The 23,629-nt window shown below is 43.4% G+C and overlaps 1 protein-coding gene across 1 annotated transcript in view; it reads right to left on the bottom strand.

Annotated features, from left to right (window-relative positions):
- Positions 1-23,629, bottom strand: part of LOC126095368 (uncharacterized) — a 561,268-nt gene that overhangs the window by 37,241 nt on the left and 500,398 nt on the right. Inside the window, exons 7-8 of the mRNA XM_049910174.1 lie at positions 16,710-16,851; positions 10,441-10,657 (exon numbers count right to left, since the gene is read on the bottom strand). Of these exons, the coding sequence (XP_049766131.1) occupies positions 10,441-10,657; positions 16,710-16,851 (359 nt within the window). The remainder of the gene's footprint in view (positions 1-10,440; positions 10,658-16,709; positions 16,852-23,629) is intronic.

The raw sequence follows: 23,629 nt of genomic DNA, 5'->3' as shown, positions 1-23,629 counted from the left end.
GATGTGGGAATGGGAGGGAAGGATGGGGTAGCAGGTTAGTGAGAGGCAGGAGTGGCTGACTCGGTGACTGCACAAAAATATTGAGAGGATGTAGCATATAAAATGTATAGAAAGAGGGAAGGAGGGAGATAGAGGAAGGTGGAGAGAGTGAGGAGGGAAATGAAGAGGGGTGGGAAGGTTGAGGAGGGAAGAGAGGGAGATAGAAAGAAAGGGAGGGGAGGGGGTGGTGGGGGGAGGGAGGGGGAAAGAAAGAAAGAGAGAAAAAGAGAGAGAGAGAGAGAGAGAGAGAGAGAGAGAGAGAGAGAGAGAGAGAAATGGTGGAAGAAGGCAGTACACAATCTGGACAGTGAAGGAGTGCTGTGCATGACAACAGAGGTAAAAAGTGAAAAGGTAAGGTGAGGTGGTGGGGAACCGGTTAGTGGATGTTTAGGCCAGCAGGATTGTGCAGGGTTTGATGCAGAGACATTTCCCACCTGTATAGTTCAGAGAAACTAGTGCTGGGAGGGAGTATCTAAATGATGCATGTAGTGAAGCAGCTATTAAAGTGCTTGCGTTATGGTGTGCAGCATAACTGAAATATGTTGTGCAGTCGCATAAATGTGATCACCTGTCAATGGCATGAATAACTACCTTTTGCAGTGCAGACCACTGTGAGATGCGCAGGAAGAGAGTCACTGAGGACCTGGAAGGTACTGACAGGGATGGGGAGCCACGCGGACTCCAGTATTGTAGCCAGATGCACTACATTTCTCATTGAGGTACCACGGCACGAACAGGCCGATCGAGGTCATACCATAGTCTCGACTGTGTTTAAATCTGGGGATTTCAGTGGCCAGGAGAGTTTGGCAAATTCATCCTGTTGCTCTCTGAACAGCACATGTACACTGTGAGTTGTGTGACACATTGCATTGTCCTGCTAGTAGATGCCATCATGCCAAGGAAACACAAACTGTGTTTAAGGGTGGGCTTTGTCCCCAAAGACAGATACATACCTGTGTTGTTCCACCGTGCCTTCCCAAATGGTGATACACACAGGGGATCACACAAAAACATTCCCCGTACCATAACTGCTGCAGGGTGTTCACTTTCAGACATTTGACAGTAAGTGCCCACAGCCGTCTGTCCAATGGGGCATAAAGCATGATTCATCTGAAAAGGCCACCTGTCACCACTCATGCTTTCAGAGGTATGATAGTACATGCCCACAGCCATCTGTCTAATGGGGCATAAAGCACGATTCATATGAAGAGGCCACCTGTCGCCACTCAGTCCAGCTTTTGTCACTGACGAACAGCATTCAGCATGGGTGCATGAACCAGGCACCAGACACATGGTGTCTGCTGTGAATGCCCATACACAGTAATGTTCACCGAATGGTCATTGAGGAAACACTGTTGGTAGCCCCTTGGTTTATCTGGGTGATCAGTTGTTCTACAGTTTATTTTGCCTTGCATGGTATACTTTAACCACTGCAGCATGTGAACAGTTTACAGACAGTCTTTCAGAAATGCTTCCACCTGTGGCTGGAAGCCAGTGATCATGCCCTTTTGGACACAAAATAAATTACTCTGTTCCCTATTATGACAACTACTGCACTGTTATCCAAGCCTCCCCAAAACACTTTATATACCATCCACTGCTAGTGCTGACATCTGTGAATGGATATTGCACATTGACATCGAACAGATGTGGTAGACACATTAATGCGAATGGGTCATATACGTATAACATAGCTGCTTTCACACATGGCCCTGCCTTTTATAGTGCAAAAATTGTGTGACAGGTCTTGTACGTGTGTCCTCCACAAGGGAATGACCTCTGGGGTACTGGGTTGGGAGCAAGATTGGAATACAGAGGGACAAGGATACTCTGTAGATTGGATGGGTGGCAGAACACTACTTTGCAAAATGGGGTAGGATTATGGGTGCGATATCCATCGTCTCAGGGCATGACAATAGGTAGTCGAAGCACTGGTCAAGGATGTGGTTGAGCTTTTCGAGGCCACGGTGATAATAGGTGATCAGAGGAGAGTTGTTTGGTGGTTGGCCAGGTGATCAGAGGAGAGCTGTTTGGTGGTTGGCTAACAGGTCTAACGCTGTCAGAGGATACAGTATAGGAGATTTGATTACACATGAGCTGGATTGTATGTTTTCTGTCAATAAAGTCTCTGGCACGGTTAATGGTATATTTCGACAGGTTCTGCTTTCCACTGCTGTCGTGGTTATGTGGAATAGGTGACAACTGTCAGAGACAGAGTACTATTGGTGGCTGGTGCCCTTGATATGAACAGACGTATTTATGGAGCGATCTAAGATGTGGATATCGACATCTAAGAAGGTGCCTTGTTGAGTTGAGGCCAGGTGAAGCAGATTTGAGAGTAGATGTTGAGGAAAGAGCCAAAGTTGTCCTTGCCATGAACTAAGATAATGAAAATGTCATCAATGAATCTGAACCAGACAAGGGGTTTTAAGTGTTGACTCAAAAGGAAGGATTCCTCCAGGCAGCCCGTCAGTAAGTTGGCACAGGCTGGTACCACGTGAGTACTTGATGGCAGAGCAAAGTAATAGTGGGTCAGGATGTGGTTGGCCAGGAGGATTAGGAAAGAATTGGTGGGTTTTGTATCTGGAGGACACTGGGAAAGGTAGTGCCATGGGGGATGTTGGTGTCATAAAAGGGCATCACACCCACTTGACCAACAAGGAGTCTTGTGGTAACAGGAAAGGAACTATGAAAAGGCAGCAAAGGAAGTCAGCAGTGTCTTGGGGATAGGATGCGAGATCATGAATAATAATTTGGTCAACAAAGGCAGAAGTTCATTCTGTGGGAGCACTGTAACCAGCACAGTGGGGCGACCAGTAGAGAGAGACTGGTGGGGCTGGGTTTGTAGAGTTTGAGGAAAGGAAAAAGGTAGGAATTCAGGGGTTGCTTCTGTGAGGAGGGAGGTGGATTCAGATATCAGAGTTTGGGACAGAGTCACTGAAGGTCATGTTGGACTTCTTCAATGGGACCACATAAGGCTTGAATACAGAGATACTAAAAGTTGGTCATGACCTTCAGCCATGTAGTCACTATAATTTGTGACCATAGTGGTAGTTTTTGTGCCTAGGAAGGATGATAAGGTCTGGATGGGTTTTCAGGTTAGGGATAGCTGTGTGTTTCACAGAAGTAATGTTGGACTCAGTAGGGAGAGATTTATGAAAGGAAGGTGAAGCCAGGTTAAGAGGGAGGACATCTTGAAAGATTACCAGAGGATGACTAGGTGGAAGGGGAGGAGGGTCACTGTTGGAGGGAGGTTGGATCAAGGTTCTATGTGGGGTTTTGGTTGACTGTTTCCAATAAGGTGCGTGGCGAAGAAATGTTTGTTATTGCAAAGAACGAGAACAGGAAAGGAAGTGCTTTATAATTCCAATTCGGCCTAATAACTCAGAAGATGTTAACTTCAGTGACAGTGGCCATGAAAGCCTGCAGACTTACATACAACAAAGGAGTCAATTTGGAAATGTATAATAGAAATTCCTGGATTTAACAATATGTGAAATACAGGAAACGTAACCATTCACCTATACAGAGTGATGTGTGGTGCATACACATATGTAACAAGAAAGAGCATTCATTAGCTTTTGAGCTCTGGCTTTTGCTCTAGTGGTATTTGTGTTTATTAACGAGAATGAATTTAGGATTAACTGTGAAATTCACAGCCACAGTATTACAAATAAAAGTATGCACCACACATCAGTCTGCTATAGGTGAGTGGCTGCCTTTCCTTTATTTTACTTAAAAGTAAAAATTATTTACATATAGCCTGTGCCTCTCCATCTAGGGTTTAGAATAAGAGTTTTATATGCTAGTGCAACAGTCTGTAACAGGTTGCTAATAAGCATCAGGCAGGAAATTGAAAATCCTCTGTTATTCGAAATCATAATAAAGGGAAACTTTATTAGCCACTCTTACAGTTTATCACAATATTTGGAATCATGGTTTTAAATTTTTCGTAAGTCTAATGCTGTTTTCAATTCACTTTACAGAAGGTACCTCGAGTGGCTGCTTCCCCCTGTTAATACGTAACTTGACTTGTCCCACAGCCTTGAGTTTTCTTCTTTATGGTAGGATTAACAAGACGCAAAGTGTGCGTGAATGAATGAGAACAAAATCAATATTAAAATGTTAGCATTGCATCTTGTGCCAAAGTAACTGATGCAGAGATGTTATCTTTGCCAGTAGTGAAGAAAATAACCTCAACTCACCTCATTTCGTTGACAGTATGATAAATTAAATAGAGCTGTTCTTGAATCACATATAAATTTAGGTTCTTTATTTTTCTCAACAGTTGTAAAACAAGTGCGATTATTCATGAGTCACAAAGAAATATTTATAAATTTTGTTTAGTGATGCTTCATGTTGGTCAATCTTCCACATCAAGGTACCATGTCCTTGTGGACTGTTACTGCAAAGAATGTGTAAAGGGAAGAAGGTCCTTTATAATTCCAGTTTGTTTGAACTTTGGGCTAATGGTGATGCCTTTAGAAAGTACCGAGACTAGAATGGCAGAAGGAGTCAACATGACCCCTGCCATATATTTTTCTTGAATGTGACATCCAATTTTTTTATTCCGTTCATGAAATCATATGACTTATTTGAATTTTTTCTCCTCCTTATGGTGATGTAATAGAATTCACAAAATATTTATAGTGTCTTGGATATTTCATTTGATATACCTAGAAACAATCAAAACATCCATTTGACATTGCTGTAATTTCTCTTTTGAATATCTGTAAATAATGCAACAATGGAGTAGCAGCAATCAGCTATCATGCAAAATAATTGCTGCTGGTCATTATTGTGTATTTGCACATGCATTTTCAGTCTGACAGTTTATATTGTGTCATTCAGATAATATTCTTTGTCCATGAAAGACATTTTTGAAGACATCTCGTCAGTGTGGACTTTCTGATGAACAAATATTATGTCTCTTACTTTCTGACACTGAATTGGAGATCGACTTCACTGATGAAGATGAGGATACTGTACCATAGACAAGATGAAGAGCTTGTGAATGAGGAGGGATTAGTAGACGAGGACTCAGATGCTGATCCATGTCAGCCTTCACCTCATCCAGCACAGCCATCCAATTCGAACATTTCTGCAAAGATGGTCACTAGGGATGGAACTGTGTGGGAAACTGCCAATTTTTTATCTTCTGGAAGAACGTCAGACGTGAATGATTTAAAGGAGAGGGGAGGCCCCACAACATTTGCTTGCCAATAGGTAGACAACTCTGTCAACTGTGTTTTCTGTCTTATTTTTGATAAAGCAACGCTATGTCTAATGAAGAAATACAAAGAAGCAGCTGCTCAAAAAGTACCAAGAAACAATGATTGGACTGTGTCACTTACGGAACAGGAAAAATTGACAGCCATCATATATGCCTGGGGTGTCATTTGTACTTAAGGCTTGTCTGTGGACTTGTCTGGTCACTTTCGGAGGCTTACTTTCATCAGGGAGGTTAAGCCAAGGGACAGGTTTCAGGAAATTCTCAGCTTTCTCAATTTCAAGGAAGAATCAACCCAAGATGAACATCTATCAGCCAACACATTTACTTTTGTATCTGAAATTTGAGGACAGTTACCCCTGGAGAAAATATAACTGTAGATATAGTCTCAAATTCAGGATTGCTGCTGATGTACGAGGGTTGTATGAAAACTTCTCGGAACGGAATAGAAAAAAAGTACTTACATCACTGAAACTTTTTTTTTTCAGTGTAGTCACCTTGTAGATTAATGCACTTGGTCCAGTGATGTTCCAATGCCTTGATCCCATCTCGAAAACGAGTTTCCTCCAGGCCAGCAAATTAGGTGTCAACTCTGGCTATCAATTCTTCGTTTGAAGTGAATCTTCGTCCACAAAGAAAAATTTTCATTTTTGGGAAGGGATGAAGTCTGACAGAGCCATATCACATGAATAAGGTGGGTGTTGCAACAATTCATACCTTAGTTCCTGTAATTCTGCAATGACGATGGCACGTGTATGGGCGCGCATTGTCTTGATGGAAGATGACATTCTTCCTTGCTAAACTTGGCCTTTTTGCGTATCTTTTGTTGCAATTTGTCCAAGAGGTTAGCATAGTATTCTCCAGTAATTGTTTGCCCAATGGGGAGATTATCTACAAACACAATGCCCTTTGCATCCCATAACACTGATGCCATGACCTTTTCCGCCAAAGGAATTGTCTTTGCTTTCTTTATTGGTAAAGAATCAGCATGTTTCCACTGCTTTGACTGTTGCTGTGTCTCTGGGATACAGTAGTGCACCCATGTTTCATCTGTGGTCACAAACCGGAGCAAAAAATCTTGTTCGTTTCTACTAAAACGGGCCAAACACTGTTCCATTCTCATGCGTTTCTGATCCAGCATCAACAGTCGCGGCACCCATCTTGCAGATAATTATTTCATTTCTAATTCATCAGTTAAAATGTGATAATACACTTTCAGATGACATCTGGCAAGCAAAATTTCACGCACTTCCGATTGGTGATCCTCCATGACCATTTTGTGCACTTTTGCAATGATTTCTGGAGTAGTGACACATCTTGACCATCCACTTCACAGATCATCATCTAAGCTCTCTTGACCAAATTTAAATTCATTTTTCCACTTGGCAACAGTTGAATATGAAGGATCAGAGTCCCCAGTGTATTCTGTAAATTGGCATGAATGTCCTTTGCTTTCATACCTTTCTTTATGAAGTACTTAATCACTGCTCGAATCTCAATTTTTTTTCCATCTTCACAAATCATTACACGGGATCAACAACGGAGCCACATCACCACCACAGCTCTCTTCCGAGAGCACTGATGTGGCATGTGTTTACAGGCGACAATCCAGTGAATATCATGTGAACAACTTGTTGCGCTAGCAATGACTCTTGTGGTGATTCTGAGAACTTTTAAAACCGCCCTCGTAGCAACGAAGTATATATGTAATGCTTTCTGCTATCTCAAGTAGAGGACATGCATAGAGAAAAGTAACTGTTTGGAGAGTACACTGTTATATATCTCATGGAGCCACTTCTAAATCAAGGAAGAAACATGGTTGCACACATCATCTTCAAATCTCTTGAACTTGCTAAGAAATTCCAAGAAAAGGAAACTTCGCTAGTTGATGCAGTGAACAAGATTAGTCATAAAATCCCTCATGAGGTAAAGAAGCAAAAAGTTGAAATACATTCCATCAACATCCTGTGCCAGACTGGCAATAGACGCTGTACCATGACTGTATACCAAGAAAAGAAGAATAAAAATGTAATTCTTCTGAGTACACTGCATGCTGAAGTAGCAATAAGCAAAGAAGGACAGAAGAAACCTGAAGATGTAAGGTTCTATAATTAACAAAGTGCAGGGTGGATATAGTTGAGAAGATAGTCCACAAATGTACTGCAAAGATACAATGCATATCTTTTACAATATCTTTAAGATGGCAGCAATAAATACATTGGTATCTGCATAATTTTAACTAACAAGAAACTGTAGAGGAAGAAGTTCATATTTCAACTGGTGAACAAACTCAAGGAAACAAAAGAACAACAGAGAAGGACAAAAGAAGAGGATACAGGATCAATATTACCTAAAAAGCAGATGAAGGGCAAAACCAGCTGATGCAAAGGCAACAAGACCAGTGACTAACATAAATCACCTGTGATAAGTGTGTCAAGCAGATTCCAGTGAGTTGAGTATAAAGGAAACAAAGCCATGTATAGAACACTTGTGAGTATAATGTGCACCGTATACACAAAATGTGACTAGAAGGTTCTACAAATAGTTACTGTATAAAAGTCTATTGTTTTAGGAAATTTATTGGCACGAGCAATGATAAATTGGTAAGATGTTTTTTGTTGAAATAAGTAGGTAATTTATTAATTATCACATTCATTTACTACTGTTATAACTTGCCAAAAGGTTGTCGTCGTTGTGGTCTTCAGTCCTGAGTCTGGTTTGATGCAGCTGTCCATGCTACTCTATCCTGTGCAAGCTTCTTCATCTCCCAATACGTACTGCAGCCTACATCCTTCTGAATCTGTTTAGTGTATTCATCTCTTGGTCTCCCTCTATGATTTTTACCCTCCATGCTGCCCTCCAATACTAAATTGGTGATCCCTTGATGTCTCAGAACATGTCCTACCAACCGATCCCTTCTTCTTGTCAAGTTGCGCCACAAACTCCTCTTCTCCCCAATCCTATTCAATACTTCCTCATTAGTTATGTGATCTGCCCGTCTAATCTTCAGCATTCTTCTGCAGCACCACATTTCAAAGGCTTCTATTCTCTTCTTGTCCAAACTATTTATCGTCCATGTTTCACTTCCATACATGGCTACACTCCATACAAATACTTTCAGAAACGATTTCCTAACACTTAAATCTATACTCGATGTTAACAAATTTCTCTTCTTCAGAAACGCTTTCCTTGCCATTGCCAGTCTACATTTTATATCCTCTCTACTTCAACTCATCAGTTACTTTGCTCCCCAAATAGCAAAACTCCTTTACTACTTTAAGTGTCTCATTTCCTAATCTAATTCCCTCAGCATCACCTCACTTAATTCGACTACATTCCATTATCCTCATTTTGCTTTTGTTGATGTTCATATTATATCCTCCCTTCAAGACACTGTCCATTCCATTCAACTGCTCTTCCAAGTCCTTTGCTGTCTCAGACAGAATTACAATGTCATCGGTGAACCTTAAAGTTTTTATTTCTTCTCCATGGATTTTAATACCTACTCCAAATTTTTCTTTTGTTTCCTTTAGTGCTTGCCCAATATACAGATTGAATAACATCGGGGAGAGGCTACAACCCTGTCTCACTCCCTTCCCAACCACTGCTTCCCTTTCTTGTCCCTCGACTCTTATAACTGCCATCTGGTTTCTATACAAATTATAAATAGCCTTTCTCTCGCTGTATTTTGCCCCTGCCACCTTCAGAATTTGAAAGAGAGTATTCCAGTCAACATTGTCAAAAGCTTTTTCCAAGTCTACAAATGTTAGAAATGTAGGTTTGCCTTTTCTTAATCTAGCTTCTAAGATAAGTCGTAGGGTCAGTATTGCCTCACGTGTTCTCATATTTCTACGGAATCCAAACTGATCTTCCCTGAGGTCGGCTTCTACCAGTTTTTCCATTCGTCTGTACAGAATTCGCGTTAGTATTTTGTAGCCGTGACTTATTAAACTGATAGTTCGGTAATTTTCACATCTGTCAACACCTGCTTTCTTTGGGATTGGAATTATTATATATATGCAAAAAGGTATGGATTAACATACAAAAGGGTAGCAATTAACATACACTGTAAGGAAATACTTGTTTAAGTCAAATATGAAAACATTTTATGCAGGTCCAAAATGACCCCTCTCCACCATTTTAGGAATGGCAGGAACTCAACTGTCCTTGGTTAAGCTCCAGACACTATTGTGACAATGCATTATATCATTAAGTACTTGTCTGTGCTCACAGGGACCCGACACAATATTAGGCAGGTGTACCATTTTCTTTGGCTCTTCAGTATATGTGACAACGTGTACAATTCTCACTGGCTATAACTCGAATCAGCCAACTAGAGAATAGGGCTCTCACACATTCTGGAGGCAGGAGACATATGCCACAGCCAAACATATTAGGAGTCACAATCTAGGCACTAGTGCATACTGTTGTGTATGCAGGGACTCCAATGATTTCATTAGAAAGTTGCTAAAATGCATTTTGATGAGAACAGAGAGATGGTGGATAGTCAAAAGTGAAAATGTTTGTGATATCTTATTAGGATGAGTGTTCATATAAGTTATTTTGAGGAAGTGAAACAGGCATTTCTTACGAAATGCCGTAACTTCACATGTCATATTACACAGAATCACTTAGAAACTAACTAATGAACAGTTTAGTATTTTTGGCAAGTGTAACTGTACTGAGATTAAGTAACAGAAGGTTTTGTGTTTGATATAACTAGTGTGAATGCTGCACAGACAGTTACAGATGAACAGTGCACCACAGACTAGCAGTTGTAATTCCAGTACACACTTAGGAGCAGTCTTATGACTTGGCTAGTTCTGAGAACATACTTCATTTATTGTTTTCAGTACTTATTTCAAGTAGTAGAAAACTAATTCCGAGATGTAGAACATACATTCAACTATTTCAAAGAAAATAATATATAGTCGAGGGACACATGTGATGCAGTTATAGTTTTACACAGTTTCTCACAGCTTTTCGTGGCTGCCCTAGGTCAGGCAGTGGAATTCGTGATTCCTGCTGAGATGAAAGAAAGTGTGTGTTGCAGAATTACAGCAACTACATTTTAGAATCTGCACTGTCACAAAATCACTCAATGTTATGTAACTATATGCAGCATACATAATGAAAATCTTCATCAGAAAACTACAAAAAAGAAACACCACCTGCTATGTCGCATCTTGTCAGGTGAAGCACGTGGAGTGAGTGCCGGCGAGGCACGGAACTGCCAGGATAATAGCGAGTCATCTCGCTCTCGCTGCTCCTCTTCGGCAATCTCGCGTTCCAACTGCACGAGACCTGCTGGCTCCACCCCCAGCCTAGCTGCCAGCCGCGACACTTCCAGCAGGCACAGGACGACACTGCGGGGCTGGTTGTGTAGTACTAGAATGTCAAGGTACCCACATGTTAGTTTCCCTCTAAGTACACAGAGTGCTGCATGAGGATAGATAGGGCACAGTAGACAAGAGAATGATAGCTAAGTAAGTGCCAGATAAGAATTCCATAGGTTTTGATATCAATCCCTCATCCAGACCTAGAAATTTTCTTTAATTATGTATCACTTTTTTCACCTTTGGAAGTTGTTTGTGTTTGCGAAAAAAAGCCACACTGCAACAGAGTACACATTAAACTGTTGGTCTTCCAATAGCTGGATGAATAATTCATTTCAAAGGTTGGAGAAAGACCAGGTTGTATCATTTCTGATAGGACCATGCCTAGTATATCACTATGGTGTTCAAACCAAACCTCAGCTAGAGGAGAGCTTTAGTTAGTTATAAACACTTTCAGAAACTTACTCTTTCTATGTAGGTAAAATATCTACCTGAATTCCAACAATATAAAGAAAAGATGGATTGCTACTCAAATTAAAGATGACAGGACGAGTTGCAGATAGGCACAACTAAAAGACATTTACACATTAGCTTTCAGCAAAAGTCTTCTTCAGAAAAGGAAATAATACACACACACACACACACACACACACACACACACACACACACACACATTCATGTGAATGGACAGTTTGTTGCTGGTCATTCCCACATAGAAAGCTTCACAGTGTAGGCAGGTCAGTTGGTAAATCACGTGGGTGTTTTCACACATGGCTCTGCCTTTGATCGTGTACACCTTCCGGGTTACAGGACTGGAGTAGGTGGTGGTGGGAGGGTGCATGGGACAGGTTTTACACCGGGGGCGGTTATGAGGGTAGGAGCCAGAGGGTAGGGAAGGTAGTTTGGGGGTTTCATAGGGATGAACTAAGAGGTTACGAAGGTTAGGTGGACGGCAGAAAGACACTCTTGGTGGAGTGGGGAGGATTTCATGAAGGATGGATCTCATCTCCGGGCAGGATTTGAGGAAGTCATATCCCTGCTGGAGAGCCACATTCAGAGTCTGATGCAGTCCCGGAAAGTATCCTGTCACAAGTGGGGCACTTTTGGGGTTCTTCTGTGGGAGGTTCTGGGTTTGTGGGGATGAGGAAGTGGCTCTGGTTATTTGCTTCTGTACCAGGTCGGGAGGGTAGTTGCGGGATGCGAAAGCTGTTTTCAGGTTGTTTGTGTAATGGTTCAGGGACTCCGGACTGGAGCAGATTCGTTTGCCACGAAGACCTAGGCTGTAGGGAAGGGACCGTTTGATGTGGAATGGGTGGCAGCTGTCATAATGGAGGTACTGTTGCTTGTTGGTGGGTTTGAGGTGGACGGACGTGTGAAGCTGGCCATTGGACAGATGGAGGTCAATGTCAAGGAAAGTGGCATGGAATTTGGAGTAGGACCAGGTGAATCTGATGGAACCAAAGGAGTTGAGGTTGGAGAGGAAATTCTGGAGTTGTTCTTCACTGTGAGTCCAGATCATGAAGATGTCATTAATAAATCTGTACCAAACTTTGGGTTGGTAGACCTGGGTAACCAAGAAGGCTTCCTCTAAGCGACCCATGAATAGGTTGGCGTACGAGGAGGCCATCCTGGTACACATGGCTGTTCCCTTCAATTGTTGGTACGTCTGGCCTTCGAAAGTGAAGAAGTTGTGCCTAAGGTAATGAGGAAAGAGGTTTTAGGTAGGGTGGCAGGTGATTGGCATGAAAGGAAGTGCTCCATCGCAGCGAGGTGCTGGATGTGTGGAATATTTGTGTATAAGGAAGTGGCGTCAATGGTTACAAGGATGGTTTCTGGGGGTAACAGATTGGGTAAGGATCCCAGGCATTCGAGAAAGTGGTTGGTGTCTTTGATGAAGGATGGGAGACTGCATGTAATGGGTTGAAGGTGTTGATCTACGTAGGCAGAGATACGTTCTGTGGGGGCTTGGTAACCAGCTACAATGAGGCGGCCGGGATGATTGGGTTTGTGAATTTTAGGTAGAAGGTAGAAGGTAGGGGTGCGGGGTGTCGGTGGGGTCAGGAGGTTGATGGAGCCAGGTGAAAGGTTTTGTTGGGGTCCTAAGGTTTTGAGGATCCCTTGAAGCTCCGCCTGGACATCAGGAATGGGATTACCTTGGAAAACTTTGTACGTGGTGTTGTCTGAAAGCTGACGCAGACTCTCAGCCACATACTCCCGACGATCAGGTACCATGGTCGTGGATGTGTACATATCAACTCAGCCAATGAACACACCCAAAACTCCAATCCTTAATAAAAGTCCTCAATCTTTCCTCTCCCACATCCACACCGGCTGTTCAGAGCATCCTCCTACAGGCCAACCACAAATTAGAACAGCATGCCACCCTCCACCACAAAAAACTATCCAATCTCCTGGTTTCCCACCTCCAGAAAGGCAACTCACTCACCCTTCACAACCTTTCAAGCAAACCTCAACCTCCTCTCATTGCACTTAGACCCAGTCTCTCCCATCTACTCAATCTCCCACTTCCAGCTCCACTCCCCCCAAAACCTCAAAATTCCAGTCAACACAGTCTGGAACCACAACACCCTAATTCAGTAGTTAACCTTTCCTCCAAACCTCTCTCCCAATCCGAAACCTCTGTCCTATCCAAAGACTTCACCTTCAGCCCCACTCCCAGATTCAACCAAACAGCCCTCGTCAAAGATTTACTGTCCTACACTCGTACTCTCTGCTGGAAATATCACTTTACCATGAAGAAAAATGATCCTAATCCTACTCCTAATGATCCAACTCCCCAAGACACTATCCAAATTGAACCCTGCCTGGAACAGTTCCGTCCTCCGTCACAGCGAGACCCATCTCCTCTTCCTCAAAATCACCCTCTCCAAACCTTCCAGGAATTTCTGACTTCCAGCCTTGCCTCTCAACCCTCTTAAAAAACCTTAATCCTACTCCCAACATCACCACTGCCGAAGCCCAGGCTATCCGTGATCTGAAGACTCACTGATCCATCGTCATTCTTCCGGCGGACAAAGGTTCCACGACCGTGGTACTTGATTGTCAGGAATATGTGGCTGAGGGACTGTGTCAGCTTTCAGACAACACTACATACAAAGTTTGCCAAGGTAATCTCATTCCTGATGTCCAGGCGGAGCTTCAAGGAATCCACATAACCTTAGGCCCCCTACAAAACCTTTCACCTGACTCCATCAACCTCCTGACCCCACCGACACCCCGCACCCCTACCTTCTACCTTCTTCCTAAAATTCACAAACCCAATCATCCCGGCCGCCCCATTGCAGTTGGTTACCAAGCCCCCACAGAACGTATCTCTGCCTACATAGATCAACACCTTCAACCCATTACATGCAGTCTCCCATCCTTCATCAAAGACACCAAACACTTTCTCGAACGCCTGGAATCCTTACCCAATCTGTTACCCCTGGAAACCATCCTTGTAACCATTGATGCCACTTCCTTATACACAAATATTCCGCACATCCAGGGCCTCGCTGCGATGGAGCACTTTGTTTCACGCCAATCACCTGCCACCCTACCTAAAACCTCTTTCCTCATTACCTTAGCCAGCTTCATCCTGACCCACAACTTCTTCACTTTCGAAGGCCAGACGTACCAACAATTAAAGGGAACAGCCATGGGTACCAGGATGACCCCCTCGTACGCCAACCTATTCATGGGTCGCTTAGAGGAAGCCTTCTTGGTTACCCAGGTCTGCCAACCCAAAGTTTGGTACAGATTTATTAATGACATCTTCATGATCTGGACTCACAGTGAAGAACAACTCCAGAATTTCCTCTCCAACCTCAACTCCTTTGGTTCCATCAGATTCACCTGGTCCTACTCCAAATTCCATGCCACTTTCCTTGACGTTGACCTCCATCTGACCAATGGCCAGCTTCACACGTCCGTCCACCTCAAACCCACCAACAAGCAACAACACCTCCATTATGACAGCTGCCACCCATTCCACATCAAACGGTCCCTTCCCTACAGCCTAGGTCTTCGTGGCAAACGAATCTGCTCCAGTCCGGAATCCCTGAACCATTACACCAACAACCTGAAAACAGCTTTCCCATCCCGCAACTACCCTCCCGTACTGGTACAGAAGCAAATAACCAGAGCCACTTCCTCATCCCCTCAAACCCAGAACCTCCCACAGAAGAACCCCAAAAGTGCCCCACTTGTGACAGGATACTTTCCTGGACTGGATCAGACTCTGAATGTGGCTCTCCAGCAGGGATATGTCTTCCTCAAATCCTGCCCGGAAATGAGATCCATCCTTCATGAAATCCTCCCCACTCCACCAAGAGTGTCTTTCCACTGTCCACCTAACCTTCGTAACCTCTTAGTTCATCCCTATGAAATCCCCAAACCACCTTCCCTACCCTCTGGCTCCTACCCCTGTAACCGCCCCCGGTGTAAAACCTGTCCCATGCACCCTCCCACCACCACCTACTCCAGTCCTGTAACCCGGAAGGTGTACACGATCAAAGGCGGAGCCACGTGTGAAAGCACCCACGTGATTTACCAACTGACCTTCCTACACTGTGAAGCTTTCTATTTGGGAATGACCAGCAACAAACTGTCCATTCGCATGAATGGACACAGGCAGACAGTGTTTGTTGGTAATGAGGATCGCCCTGTGGCTAAACATGCCTTGGTGCATGGCCAGCACATCTTGACACAGTGTTACACCATCCGGTTTATCTGGATACTTCCCAGTAACACCAACCTGTCAGAACTCTGGAAATGGGAACTTGCCCTTCAGTATATCCTCTCTTCTGATTATCCACCAGGCCTCAACCTCCGCTAATTTCAAGTTGCCGCCGCTCATACCTTACCTGTCTTTCAACAACATCTTTGCCTCAGTACTTCCACCTCAACTGACATCTCTGCCCAAACTCTTTGCCTTTACAAATGTCTGCTTGTGTCTGTGTATGTGGGGATGGATATGGGTGTGTGTGCGAGTGTATACCTGTCCTTTTTTCCCCCTAAGGTAAGTCTTTCCGCTCCCGGGATTGGAATGACTCCTTACCCTCTCCCTTAAAACACACATCCTTTCGTCTTTCCCTCTCCTTCCCTCTTTCCTGATGAAGCAACCATTGGTTGCGAAATCTTGACTTTTGCGTGTATGTATGTGTTTATTTGTGTGTCTATCTGACTACCAGCGCTTTCGTTTGGTAATATATGTATTCAGACAAGCAAGCTCACCTCGTGTACCCATGACCACCATTTCCAGCAGCCAAACAACAATTCCAGTCCAAGCTGCTGGACATGGCAGTCATGTGGTGAGGTGTGCTTGCTTGAAGAGAGAGAGAGAGAGAGAGAGAGAGAGAGAGAGAGAGAGAGAGAGAGAGAGTGTGTCTTTCTCTGAAGAAAGCTTTGGCCAAAACCTAATGTGTAAGTGTCTTTTTGTTGTGCCCTTTGCAGCTCTATATATCATCTGTACAGTGAGTAGCAACCAGGAGTTTCCATTACTTGAAATTCCAGACAGTTCTCAAAGGTAAAGATTAAGGTGCTTTCTGTGTATGACAAATGTAAATGATTTTCTGCTGCTGTTTGTCAGTCTGTTTATGTTACTGTAGCAATGGAATGGTTTCCTCTCATGAAATGTTAATGTGGTATGCTACATTAAAGTATTGGTGAATTTCATGTGTATTCCAGAAGTATATGTTTATGTATATGCAGATAATGATGCATCACATTCTAATCATTTGTATCAAAAGAATGGAATATGAATATTTTTAATTTCTGGAAGCCTTAGAAGGAGAGGTGATAGAAGTGAAGAAGGAAAAGAATGAGACCGACTGGATTACTTCAAGGATATGCTAAGCACTGTCAGGGGCATCATCCGTCATAACTGGACTAAATGCCATGGTGTTGCATCAGGGAAAACAAACTGTGAAGGGAATAATATTAGAAACAAATGATTAACCCACATTCCTCAAACTCAAGTCCTTCGTTGGCTGTTGACTCTTCAAGAACCCATCGTAACTTACAATGTCCTGAGTCTTTATAGCACAAAACTTGAATTCCACAGGAACACATACATGTTCTTACATCATTATCATTTCACCTACCAAGATCATCACTCTCAAAGATGAGATTCTCATGGACACCAAGTCTACGGCAGAATTGGATGAAATTCTCCATGTTGTCCCGAGAGAAGAAGCTGCGTCGCGCAGCATTGTCCCAGCAGCGTCCACGGATCACAGGTACCTGCTGTGTATCAAATAAAACTTCAGTGGATATCTGGTATAAATAGGTAGCTCTTCAGACTTAGACATAAATCACTTTTTACGAACAAGAAAATAAAAACATCTTGAGCCTTAATCAAAGCTTATAAAACAGCTATATTCTCCTGATAGCATACACTTTGTTGCACAACCAACAGAAATACTCATCACCATAAGAGTTTTGTTATCAAATGTTCCCACTTTTTTTATTTCAGTGTGGAAGAGAGATGATGTGAAATGATGGAGGAGGTCTAGTGAATCATGAACAGATCAGGAGATATCCAGAAGACACTCAGTAGAAAGAGAAGGGAAACAAAGAAAGAACAGTGAATCAATCACTTGAAAAAACATTGCCAATAGTATTTATTCATTCTTTCCATCATCAGTAGGAGCTTTATCTTAGTCAGCTATAATGATGTGGTACTTTACAAATGTTCACTACCACACCCATTTGTCATGAGAAAAGTTATCAGACAAGTATGAAATTCAAAGGAGATTACAACTGTTATTCTTGACACATGAAGGTGAATAAGGTTTGTGGGGATGTAACTCTGTGGAGTTGCCTGGAACAATATTGCTACCCTGAGGTAGCTCAACTAACCTCTCTGCACCTGCAGTTAGTCTGCTCCAATTGACATTTGTGACAACATGCTTTGTACCTTGTAGGACAATAAAATATTTTTGTGTGGATTTGTACAACCTGTTAGTTATTATTATATGTAACTATTACTGAGCACCATACCTCCTACAATGATGACCCTGAAATTTCAGTCTTGCCACGTTTATAAAATCTCCCATAGCAGTCAGTTGTCCTACATTGCTGCAGCTACCTCCAGCTCAACCATTTCCTGCCCCGAAGGATGTCTGTCTCAACTCTTTGTCAACACCAGTGAATTCCCTGCCATCGATCACGACAAAAATAATCCTAATGGATGGCCGACCAGCCGACGCTCTTGTGGACTCTGGAGCATCATATTCAGTCATTTCAGAGAAGTACCGTCGTTAGTTACAGGAAACCGTATTCGTCGACAACAAAACATCTCTGCCGAAGGTGGCAAATAGGAAATATGTAAAACCTACAAGAAGATGTGTCATTCATGTGGGTGTAAGTGGCCATACACAGCCCTTAGAATTCATCGTCTTACAAGAGTGTAGTCATGACGTCATTCTCGGATGGGACTTTTTGAAAGCTTCTCCTGCAATTATAGATTGTGGTCACTCGAAGATTATGCTAGACGAGCTGAGACACTGTGGACAGGAAGATGCGCATCCGAGTGTGTGGAGACTATGTGTGCTGGATGAAGTGATCATTCCTCCAGTCAGCGCTAGAAAGGTAACTATCATGTATCATGCCTTGCATCAACCCATGGATCTTGTAGTGGAATGTAAGAGGAGCATACCACTGAAGAATAACTTGGCCATCCCAGCCTCTGTCGTCTCGTTTAAGAACGGATTTGATGATTTGTGAGTAGTTAACTGTCGCCGAGAACTGCAGATCCTTCCAAGACGCATGTGCGTATCAAACGCTGAACCATTAATTGCCGAACGGCTGAGCATCATAAAAACCTCCCATGCCGAGTCTGTGGGCGAAATTGGCACTACCATTAAGAGACAAGATCTATCTCGACTATCACCAGGTCTCACTAAGGAACAACAGAAGAAGCTACTTGCCATTCTTCAAGAGTTCTCTGAATGCTTCACTCCACAGGTGAAGAGCAAATTATACAAATCAATGGTGATGCACCGAATTAGCACTGGAGACCATCAACCAATTAGCCAGAGAGCATACCGTGTGCCAGCAACGGAACGTCGAATAATTAGCGACGAGGTAGAATAAATAAAGAAGAATGATATCATTCAGCCTTCGCAGAGCCCATGGTCGTCACCAGTGGTTCTCGTCAGGAAGGAGGATGGCAGTTGGCGCTTTTGTATTGATTACAGGAAGCTTAATAAGATAACTAAAAAGGACGTTTACCCTCTTCCACGAACTGACGATACACTAGATTGTCTGAAGGGGGCTAAATTTTTCTCAACCATGGACATGTACTAGGGATACTCGCAAATCGAAGTAGATGAGGCTAATCGTGAGAAAACTGCATTCATCACCCCTGAGGCCTGTAACAATTTAAGGTAATGTCGTTTGGTTTGTGTAATGCACCAGCAACTTTTGAACGGATGATAGATAATCTTCTGTCACCTGAAGTGGACGCTGTGTCTTTGTCATTTAGATGACATTATAGTGTTCTCAGAGACATTTGATAAACACGTAAAAAAGACTGAGGGCCGTTCTTAAGAGTCTCCAACAAAGTGGTCTGAGACTTAATCCAAGAAAGTGTCTCTTTGGAGCAAAAGAAATCAAAATACTTGAACACCTTGTGTCAAACGAAGGTGTGCGGCCAGACCCAGAAAGGGTGAGATCTATAACGGAATTTCCTATTCCTAAAAGTATTAGAGATAAGCTTCCTCGGATTTTGTTCTTATTACCGTCGTTTTACCAAAGACTTTTGTATCAAAGCCTGGCCACTCCAAGAGTTGTTAAAAGCCAATGCTAAATTTATGTGGGATGGTGCTCAACAAGACTCTTTCGATGTGCTGCGAAAAGCTCTGACGACTGACCCTGTACTTGGTCTGTATGAAGAGAGAGCACCTACCGAACTACACACAGATGCCAGTGGGTATGGGATCGGTGCTGTTCTGGTACAAATTTCGGATGGAAAAGAGCCTATGCTTCTAGGACAGTTACAAACTCCGAGAGAAACTACTCAAATACAGAAAGAGAATATCTCGCTGTGATGTGGGTCATGTGCAAATTTCGACAGTATCTCTATTCACTTTGCTGGTTGACATGTCTTAGATCCAACAGGACGACTCGCCAGGTGGGCAATACGTCTTCAGGAGTATGTCATTACCATAGTGTACAAAAGAGGAAAAAAAAACACCAAGATGCCAACTGTCTCTCAAGAAACCCTGTGCAAGACCATCGAGACTTTGATGAAGATATTGACTGTCGTCTTGCTGCACTCCAGGATGTCTCTGCTGAGCAGAAGAAGGACGCCAAGATATCTCAAATTATGCTTGCCTTAAATCGGTCAGAGGATGTGAACGGGCAATTTAAGGTAGTTTATGGATTACTTTGCAAGAAAAACTTTGATCCGTTTGGAAAGAGGTGGCTACCAGTGATTCCTAAACATATGCGCTTAGATGTTCTACAGAAATTCCATGAAACACCTGAGGCCGGACATTTAGCATTTACACTACTGGCCATTGAAATTGCTACACCACGAAGATGACGTGCTACAGACGCGAAATTTAACCGACAGGACGAGGTTGCTGTGATATGCAAATGATTAGCTTTTCAGATCATTCACACAAGATAGGCGCTGGTGGCGACACCTACAACGTGCTGAGATGAGGAAAGTTTCCAACCGATTTCTCATACACAAACAGCAGTTGACCGGCGTTGCCTGGTGAAACGTTGTTGTGATGCCTCGTGTAAGGAGGAGAAATGCGTACCATCACCTTTCCGACTTTGATAAAGGTCGGATTGTAGCCTAATTGCGGTTTATCGTATCGCGACATTGCTGCTCGCGTTGGTCGAGATCCAATGACTGTTAGCAGAATATGGAATCGGTGGATCCAGAAGGGTAATGCGAAACGCCGTGCTGGATCCCAACGGCCTCGTATCACTAGCAGTCGAGATGACAGGCATCTTATCCGCATGGCTGTAACGGATCGTGCAGCCACCTCTCGATCCCTGAGTCAACAGATGGGGACGTTTGCAAGACAACAATCATCTGCACGAACAGTTCGACGACTTTTGCAGCAGCATGGACTATCAGCTCGAAGACCATGGCTGCGGTGACCCTTGACGCTGCATCACAGACAGGAGCACCTGCGATGGTGTACTCAACGACGAACCTGGGTGCACGAATGGCAAAACGTCATTTTTTCGGATGAATCCAGGTTCTGTTTACAGCATCATGATGGTCGCATCCGTGTTTGGCGACATAGCAGTGAACGCATGTTGGAAGCGTGTATTCGTCGTTGCCATACTGGCGTATCAGCCGGCGTGATGGTATGGGGTGCCATTGGTTACACGTCTCGCTCACCTCTTGTTCGCATTGACGGTACTTTGAACAGTGGACGTTACATTTCAGATGTGTTACGACCCGTGGCTCTACCCTTCATTCGATCCCTGCGAAACCCTACATTTCAGCAGGATAGTGCACGACCGCATGTTGCAGGTTCTGTACAGAAAATGTTCGACTGCTGCCCTGGCCAGCACATTCTCCAGATCTCTCACCAGCTGAAAACATCTAGTCAGTGGTGGCCGAGCAACTGGTTCGTCACAATACGCCAGTCACTACTCTTGATGAACTGTGGTATCGTGTTGAAGCTGCATGGGCAGCTGTACCTGTACACGCCATCGAAGCTCTGTTTGACTCAATGCCCAGGCCTATCAAGGCCGTTATTACGGCCAGAGGTGATTGTTCTGAGTACTGGTTTCTCAGGATCTATGCACCCAAATTGCGTGAAATTGTAAGCACATGTAAGTTCTAGTATAATATATTTATACAATGAATACCCGTTTATCATCTGCATTTCTTCTTGGTGTAGCAATTTTAATGGCCAGTAGTGTATTATGACATACAATAGGATCCACAAGAGATTTTTCTGGCCATGTTTATTGAGGAGCGTCCATCACTATGTGTCGCATGTCAAGAGTGCCAGAGGAGAAAGGTAGTCCCTCAAAAGGGAACCTCCCCATCGCACCCCCCTCAGATTTAGTTATAATTTGGCACAGTGGATAGGCCTTGAAAAACTGAACACAGATCAATCGAGAAAACAGGAAGAAGTTGTGTGGAACTATGAAAAAATAATCAAAATATACAAACTGAGTAGTCCATGGGCAACATAGGCAACATCAAGAATGAATTGGTCACAGGAGCGCCGTGGTCCCGTGGTTAGCGTGAGCAGCTGCGGAGCGAGAGGTCCTTGGTTCAAGTCTACCCTCGAGCGAAAAGTTTACATACTTTATTTTTGCAAAGTTATGATCTGTCCGTTCGTTCATTGACGTCTCTGTTCACTGTAATAAGTGTAGTGTCTGTGTTTTGCGACCGCACCGCAAAACCGTGCGATTAGTAGACGAAAGGACGTGCCACTTCAATGGGAACCGAAAACATTTGATCCAGGAAGACACGTCTGATATATTCTATACGACACTGGTGACGGCATGTGTGTCACACGACAGGAATATGTTGTCGACCCACCTAACTTGCACACTTGGCGAATGGGTAAAAAGATTCTTCTACCTTGCCCGATTTAGGTTTTATTGTGGATGTGATAATCACTCCCAAAAAAGTGATGAAAACGTAAGAGTGTGTCACATAAACTGCAACAGATGAATGCAACAGTTTCACAGTCGCACAGTTTTCTCTGTGCTCTGTCAAAACATATGTTTTTAACGTTTTCAAATTTTTCCGTGTGTAGACCGTCAAATGCTACATATGTCCAAGCAAATCTGAACATTTCCTGGAATTTTGGAGAGCGAAATTGATTATGGGTGAGTGCCTGAACTCTGATAATAGTCTGAAAATAAAAATTTAAATTTTTACTGGAGGGAAAACTTGAACCAAGGACCTCTTGTTCCGCAGCTGCTCACGCTAACCACGGGACCACGGCGCTCGTGTGCCCACATTATCCTTGATATTGCCTATGTTGCCCATGGACTACTCAGTTTGTATATTTTGATTATTTTTTCATAGTTCCACACAACTTCTTCCTGTTTTCTCGATTGATCTGTGTTCAGTTTTTCAAGGCCTATCCACTGTGCCAAATTATAACTAAATCTGAGGGGGGTGCGATGGGGAGGTTCCCTTGTGAGGGACTACCTTTCTCCTCTGGCACTCTTGACATGCGACACATAGTGATGGACGCTCCTCAATAAACATGGCCAGAAAAATCTCTTGTGGATCCTATTGTATGTCATAATACACTACTGGCCATTAAAATTGCTACACCAAGAAGAAATGCAGATGATAAACGGGTATTCATTGTATAAATATATTATACTAGAACTTACATGTGCTTACAATTTCACGCAATTTGGGTGCATAGATCCTGAGAAACCAGTACTCAGAACAATCACCTCTGGCCGTAATAACGGCCTTGATAGGCCTGGGCATTGAGTCAAACAGAGCTTCGATGGCGTGTACAGGTACAGCTGCCCATGCAGCTTCAACACGATACCACAGTTCATCAAGAGTAGTGACTGGCGTATTGTGACGAACCAGTTGCTCGGCCACCACTGACTAGATGTTTTCAGCTGGTGAGAGATCTGGAGAATGTGCTGGCCAGGGCAGCAGTCGAACATTTTCTGTACAGAACCTGCAACATGCGGTCGTGCACTATCCTGCTGAAATGTAGGGTTTCGCAGGGATCGAATGAAGGGTAGAGCCACGGGTCGTAACACATCTGAAATGTAACGTCCACTGTTCAAAGTACCGTCAATGCGAACAAGAGGTGAGCGAGACGTGTAACCAATGGCACCCCATACCATCACGCCGGCTGATACGCCAGTATGGCAACGACGAATACACGCTTCCAACATGCGTTCACTGCTATGTCGCCAAACACGGATGCGACCATCATGATGCTGTAAACAGAACCTGGATTCATCCGAAAAAATGACGTTTTGCCATTCGTGCACCCAGGTTCGTCGTTGAGTACACCATCGCAGGTGCTCCTGTCTGTGATGCAGCGTC

Source organism: Schistocerca cancellata, chromosome 8 (genome assembly GCF_023864275.1).
Source record: "Schistocerca cancellata isolate TAMUIC-IGC-003103 chromosome 8, iqSchCanc2.1, whole genome shotgun sequence".
In the NCBI taxonomy this organism is placed as follows: Eukaryota; Metazoa; Arthropoda; class Insecta; order Orthoptera; family Acrididae; genus Schistocerca; species Schistocerca cancellata.
Note: the sequence above shows the minus strand (reverse complement) of the source record. Positions and strands in the feature narration are given on the sequence as shown.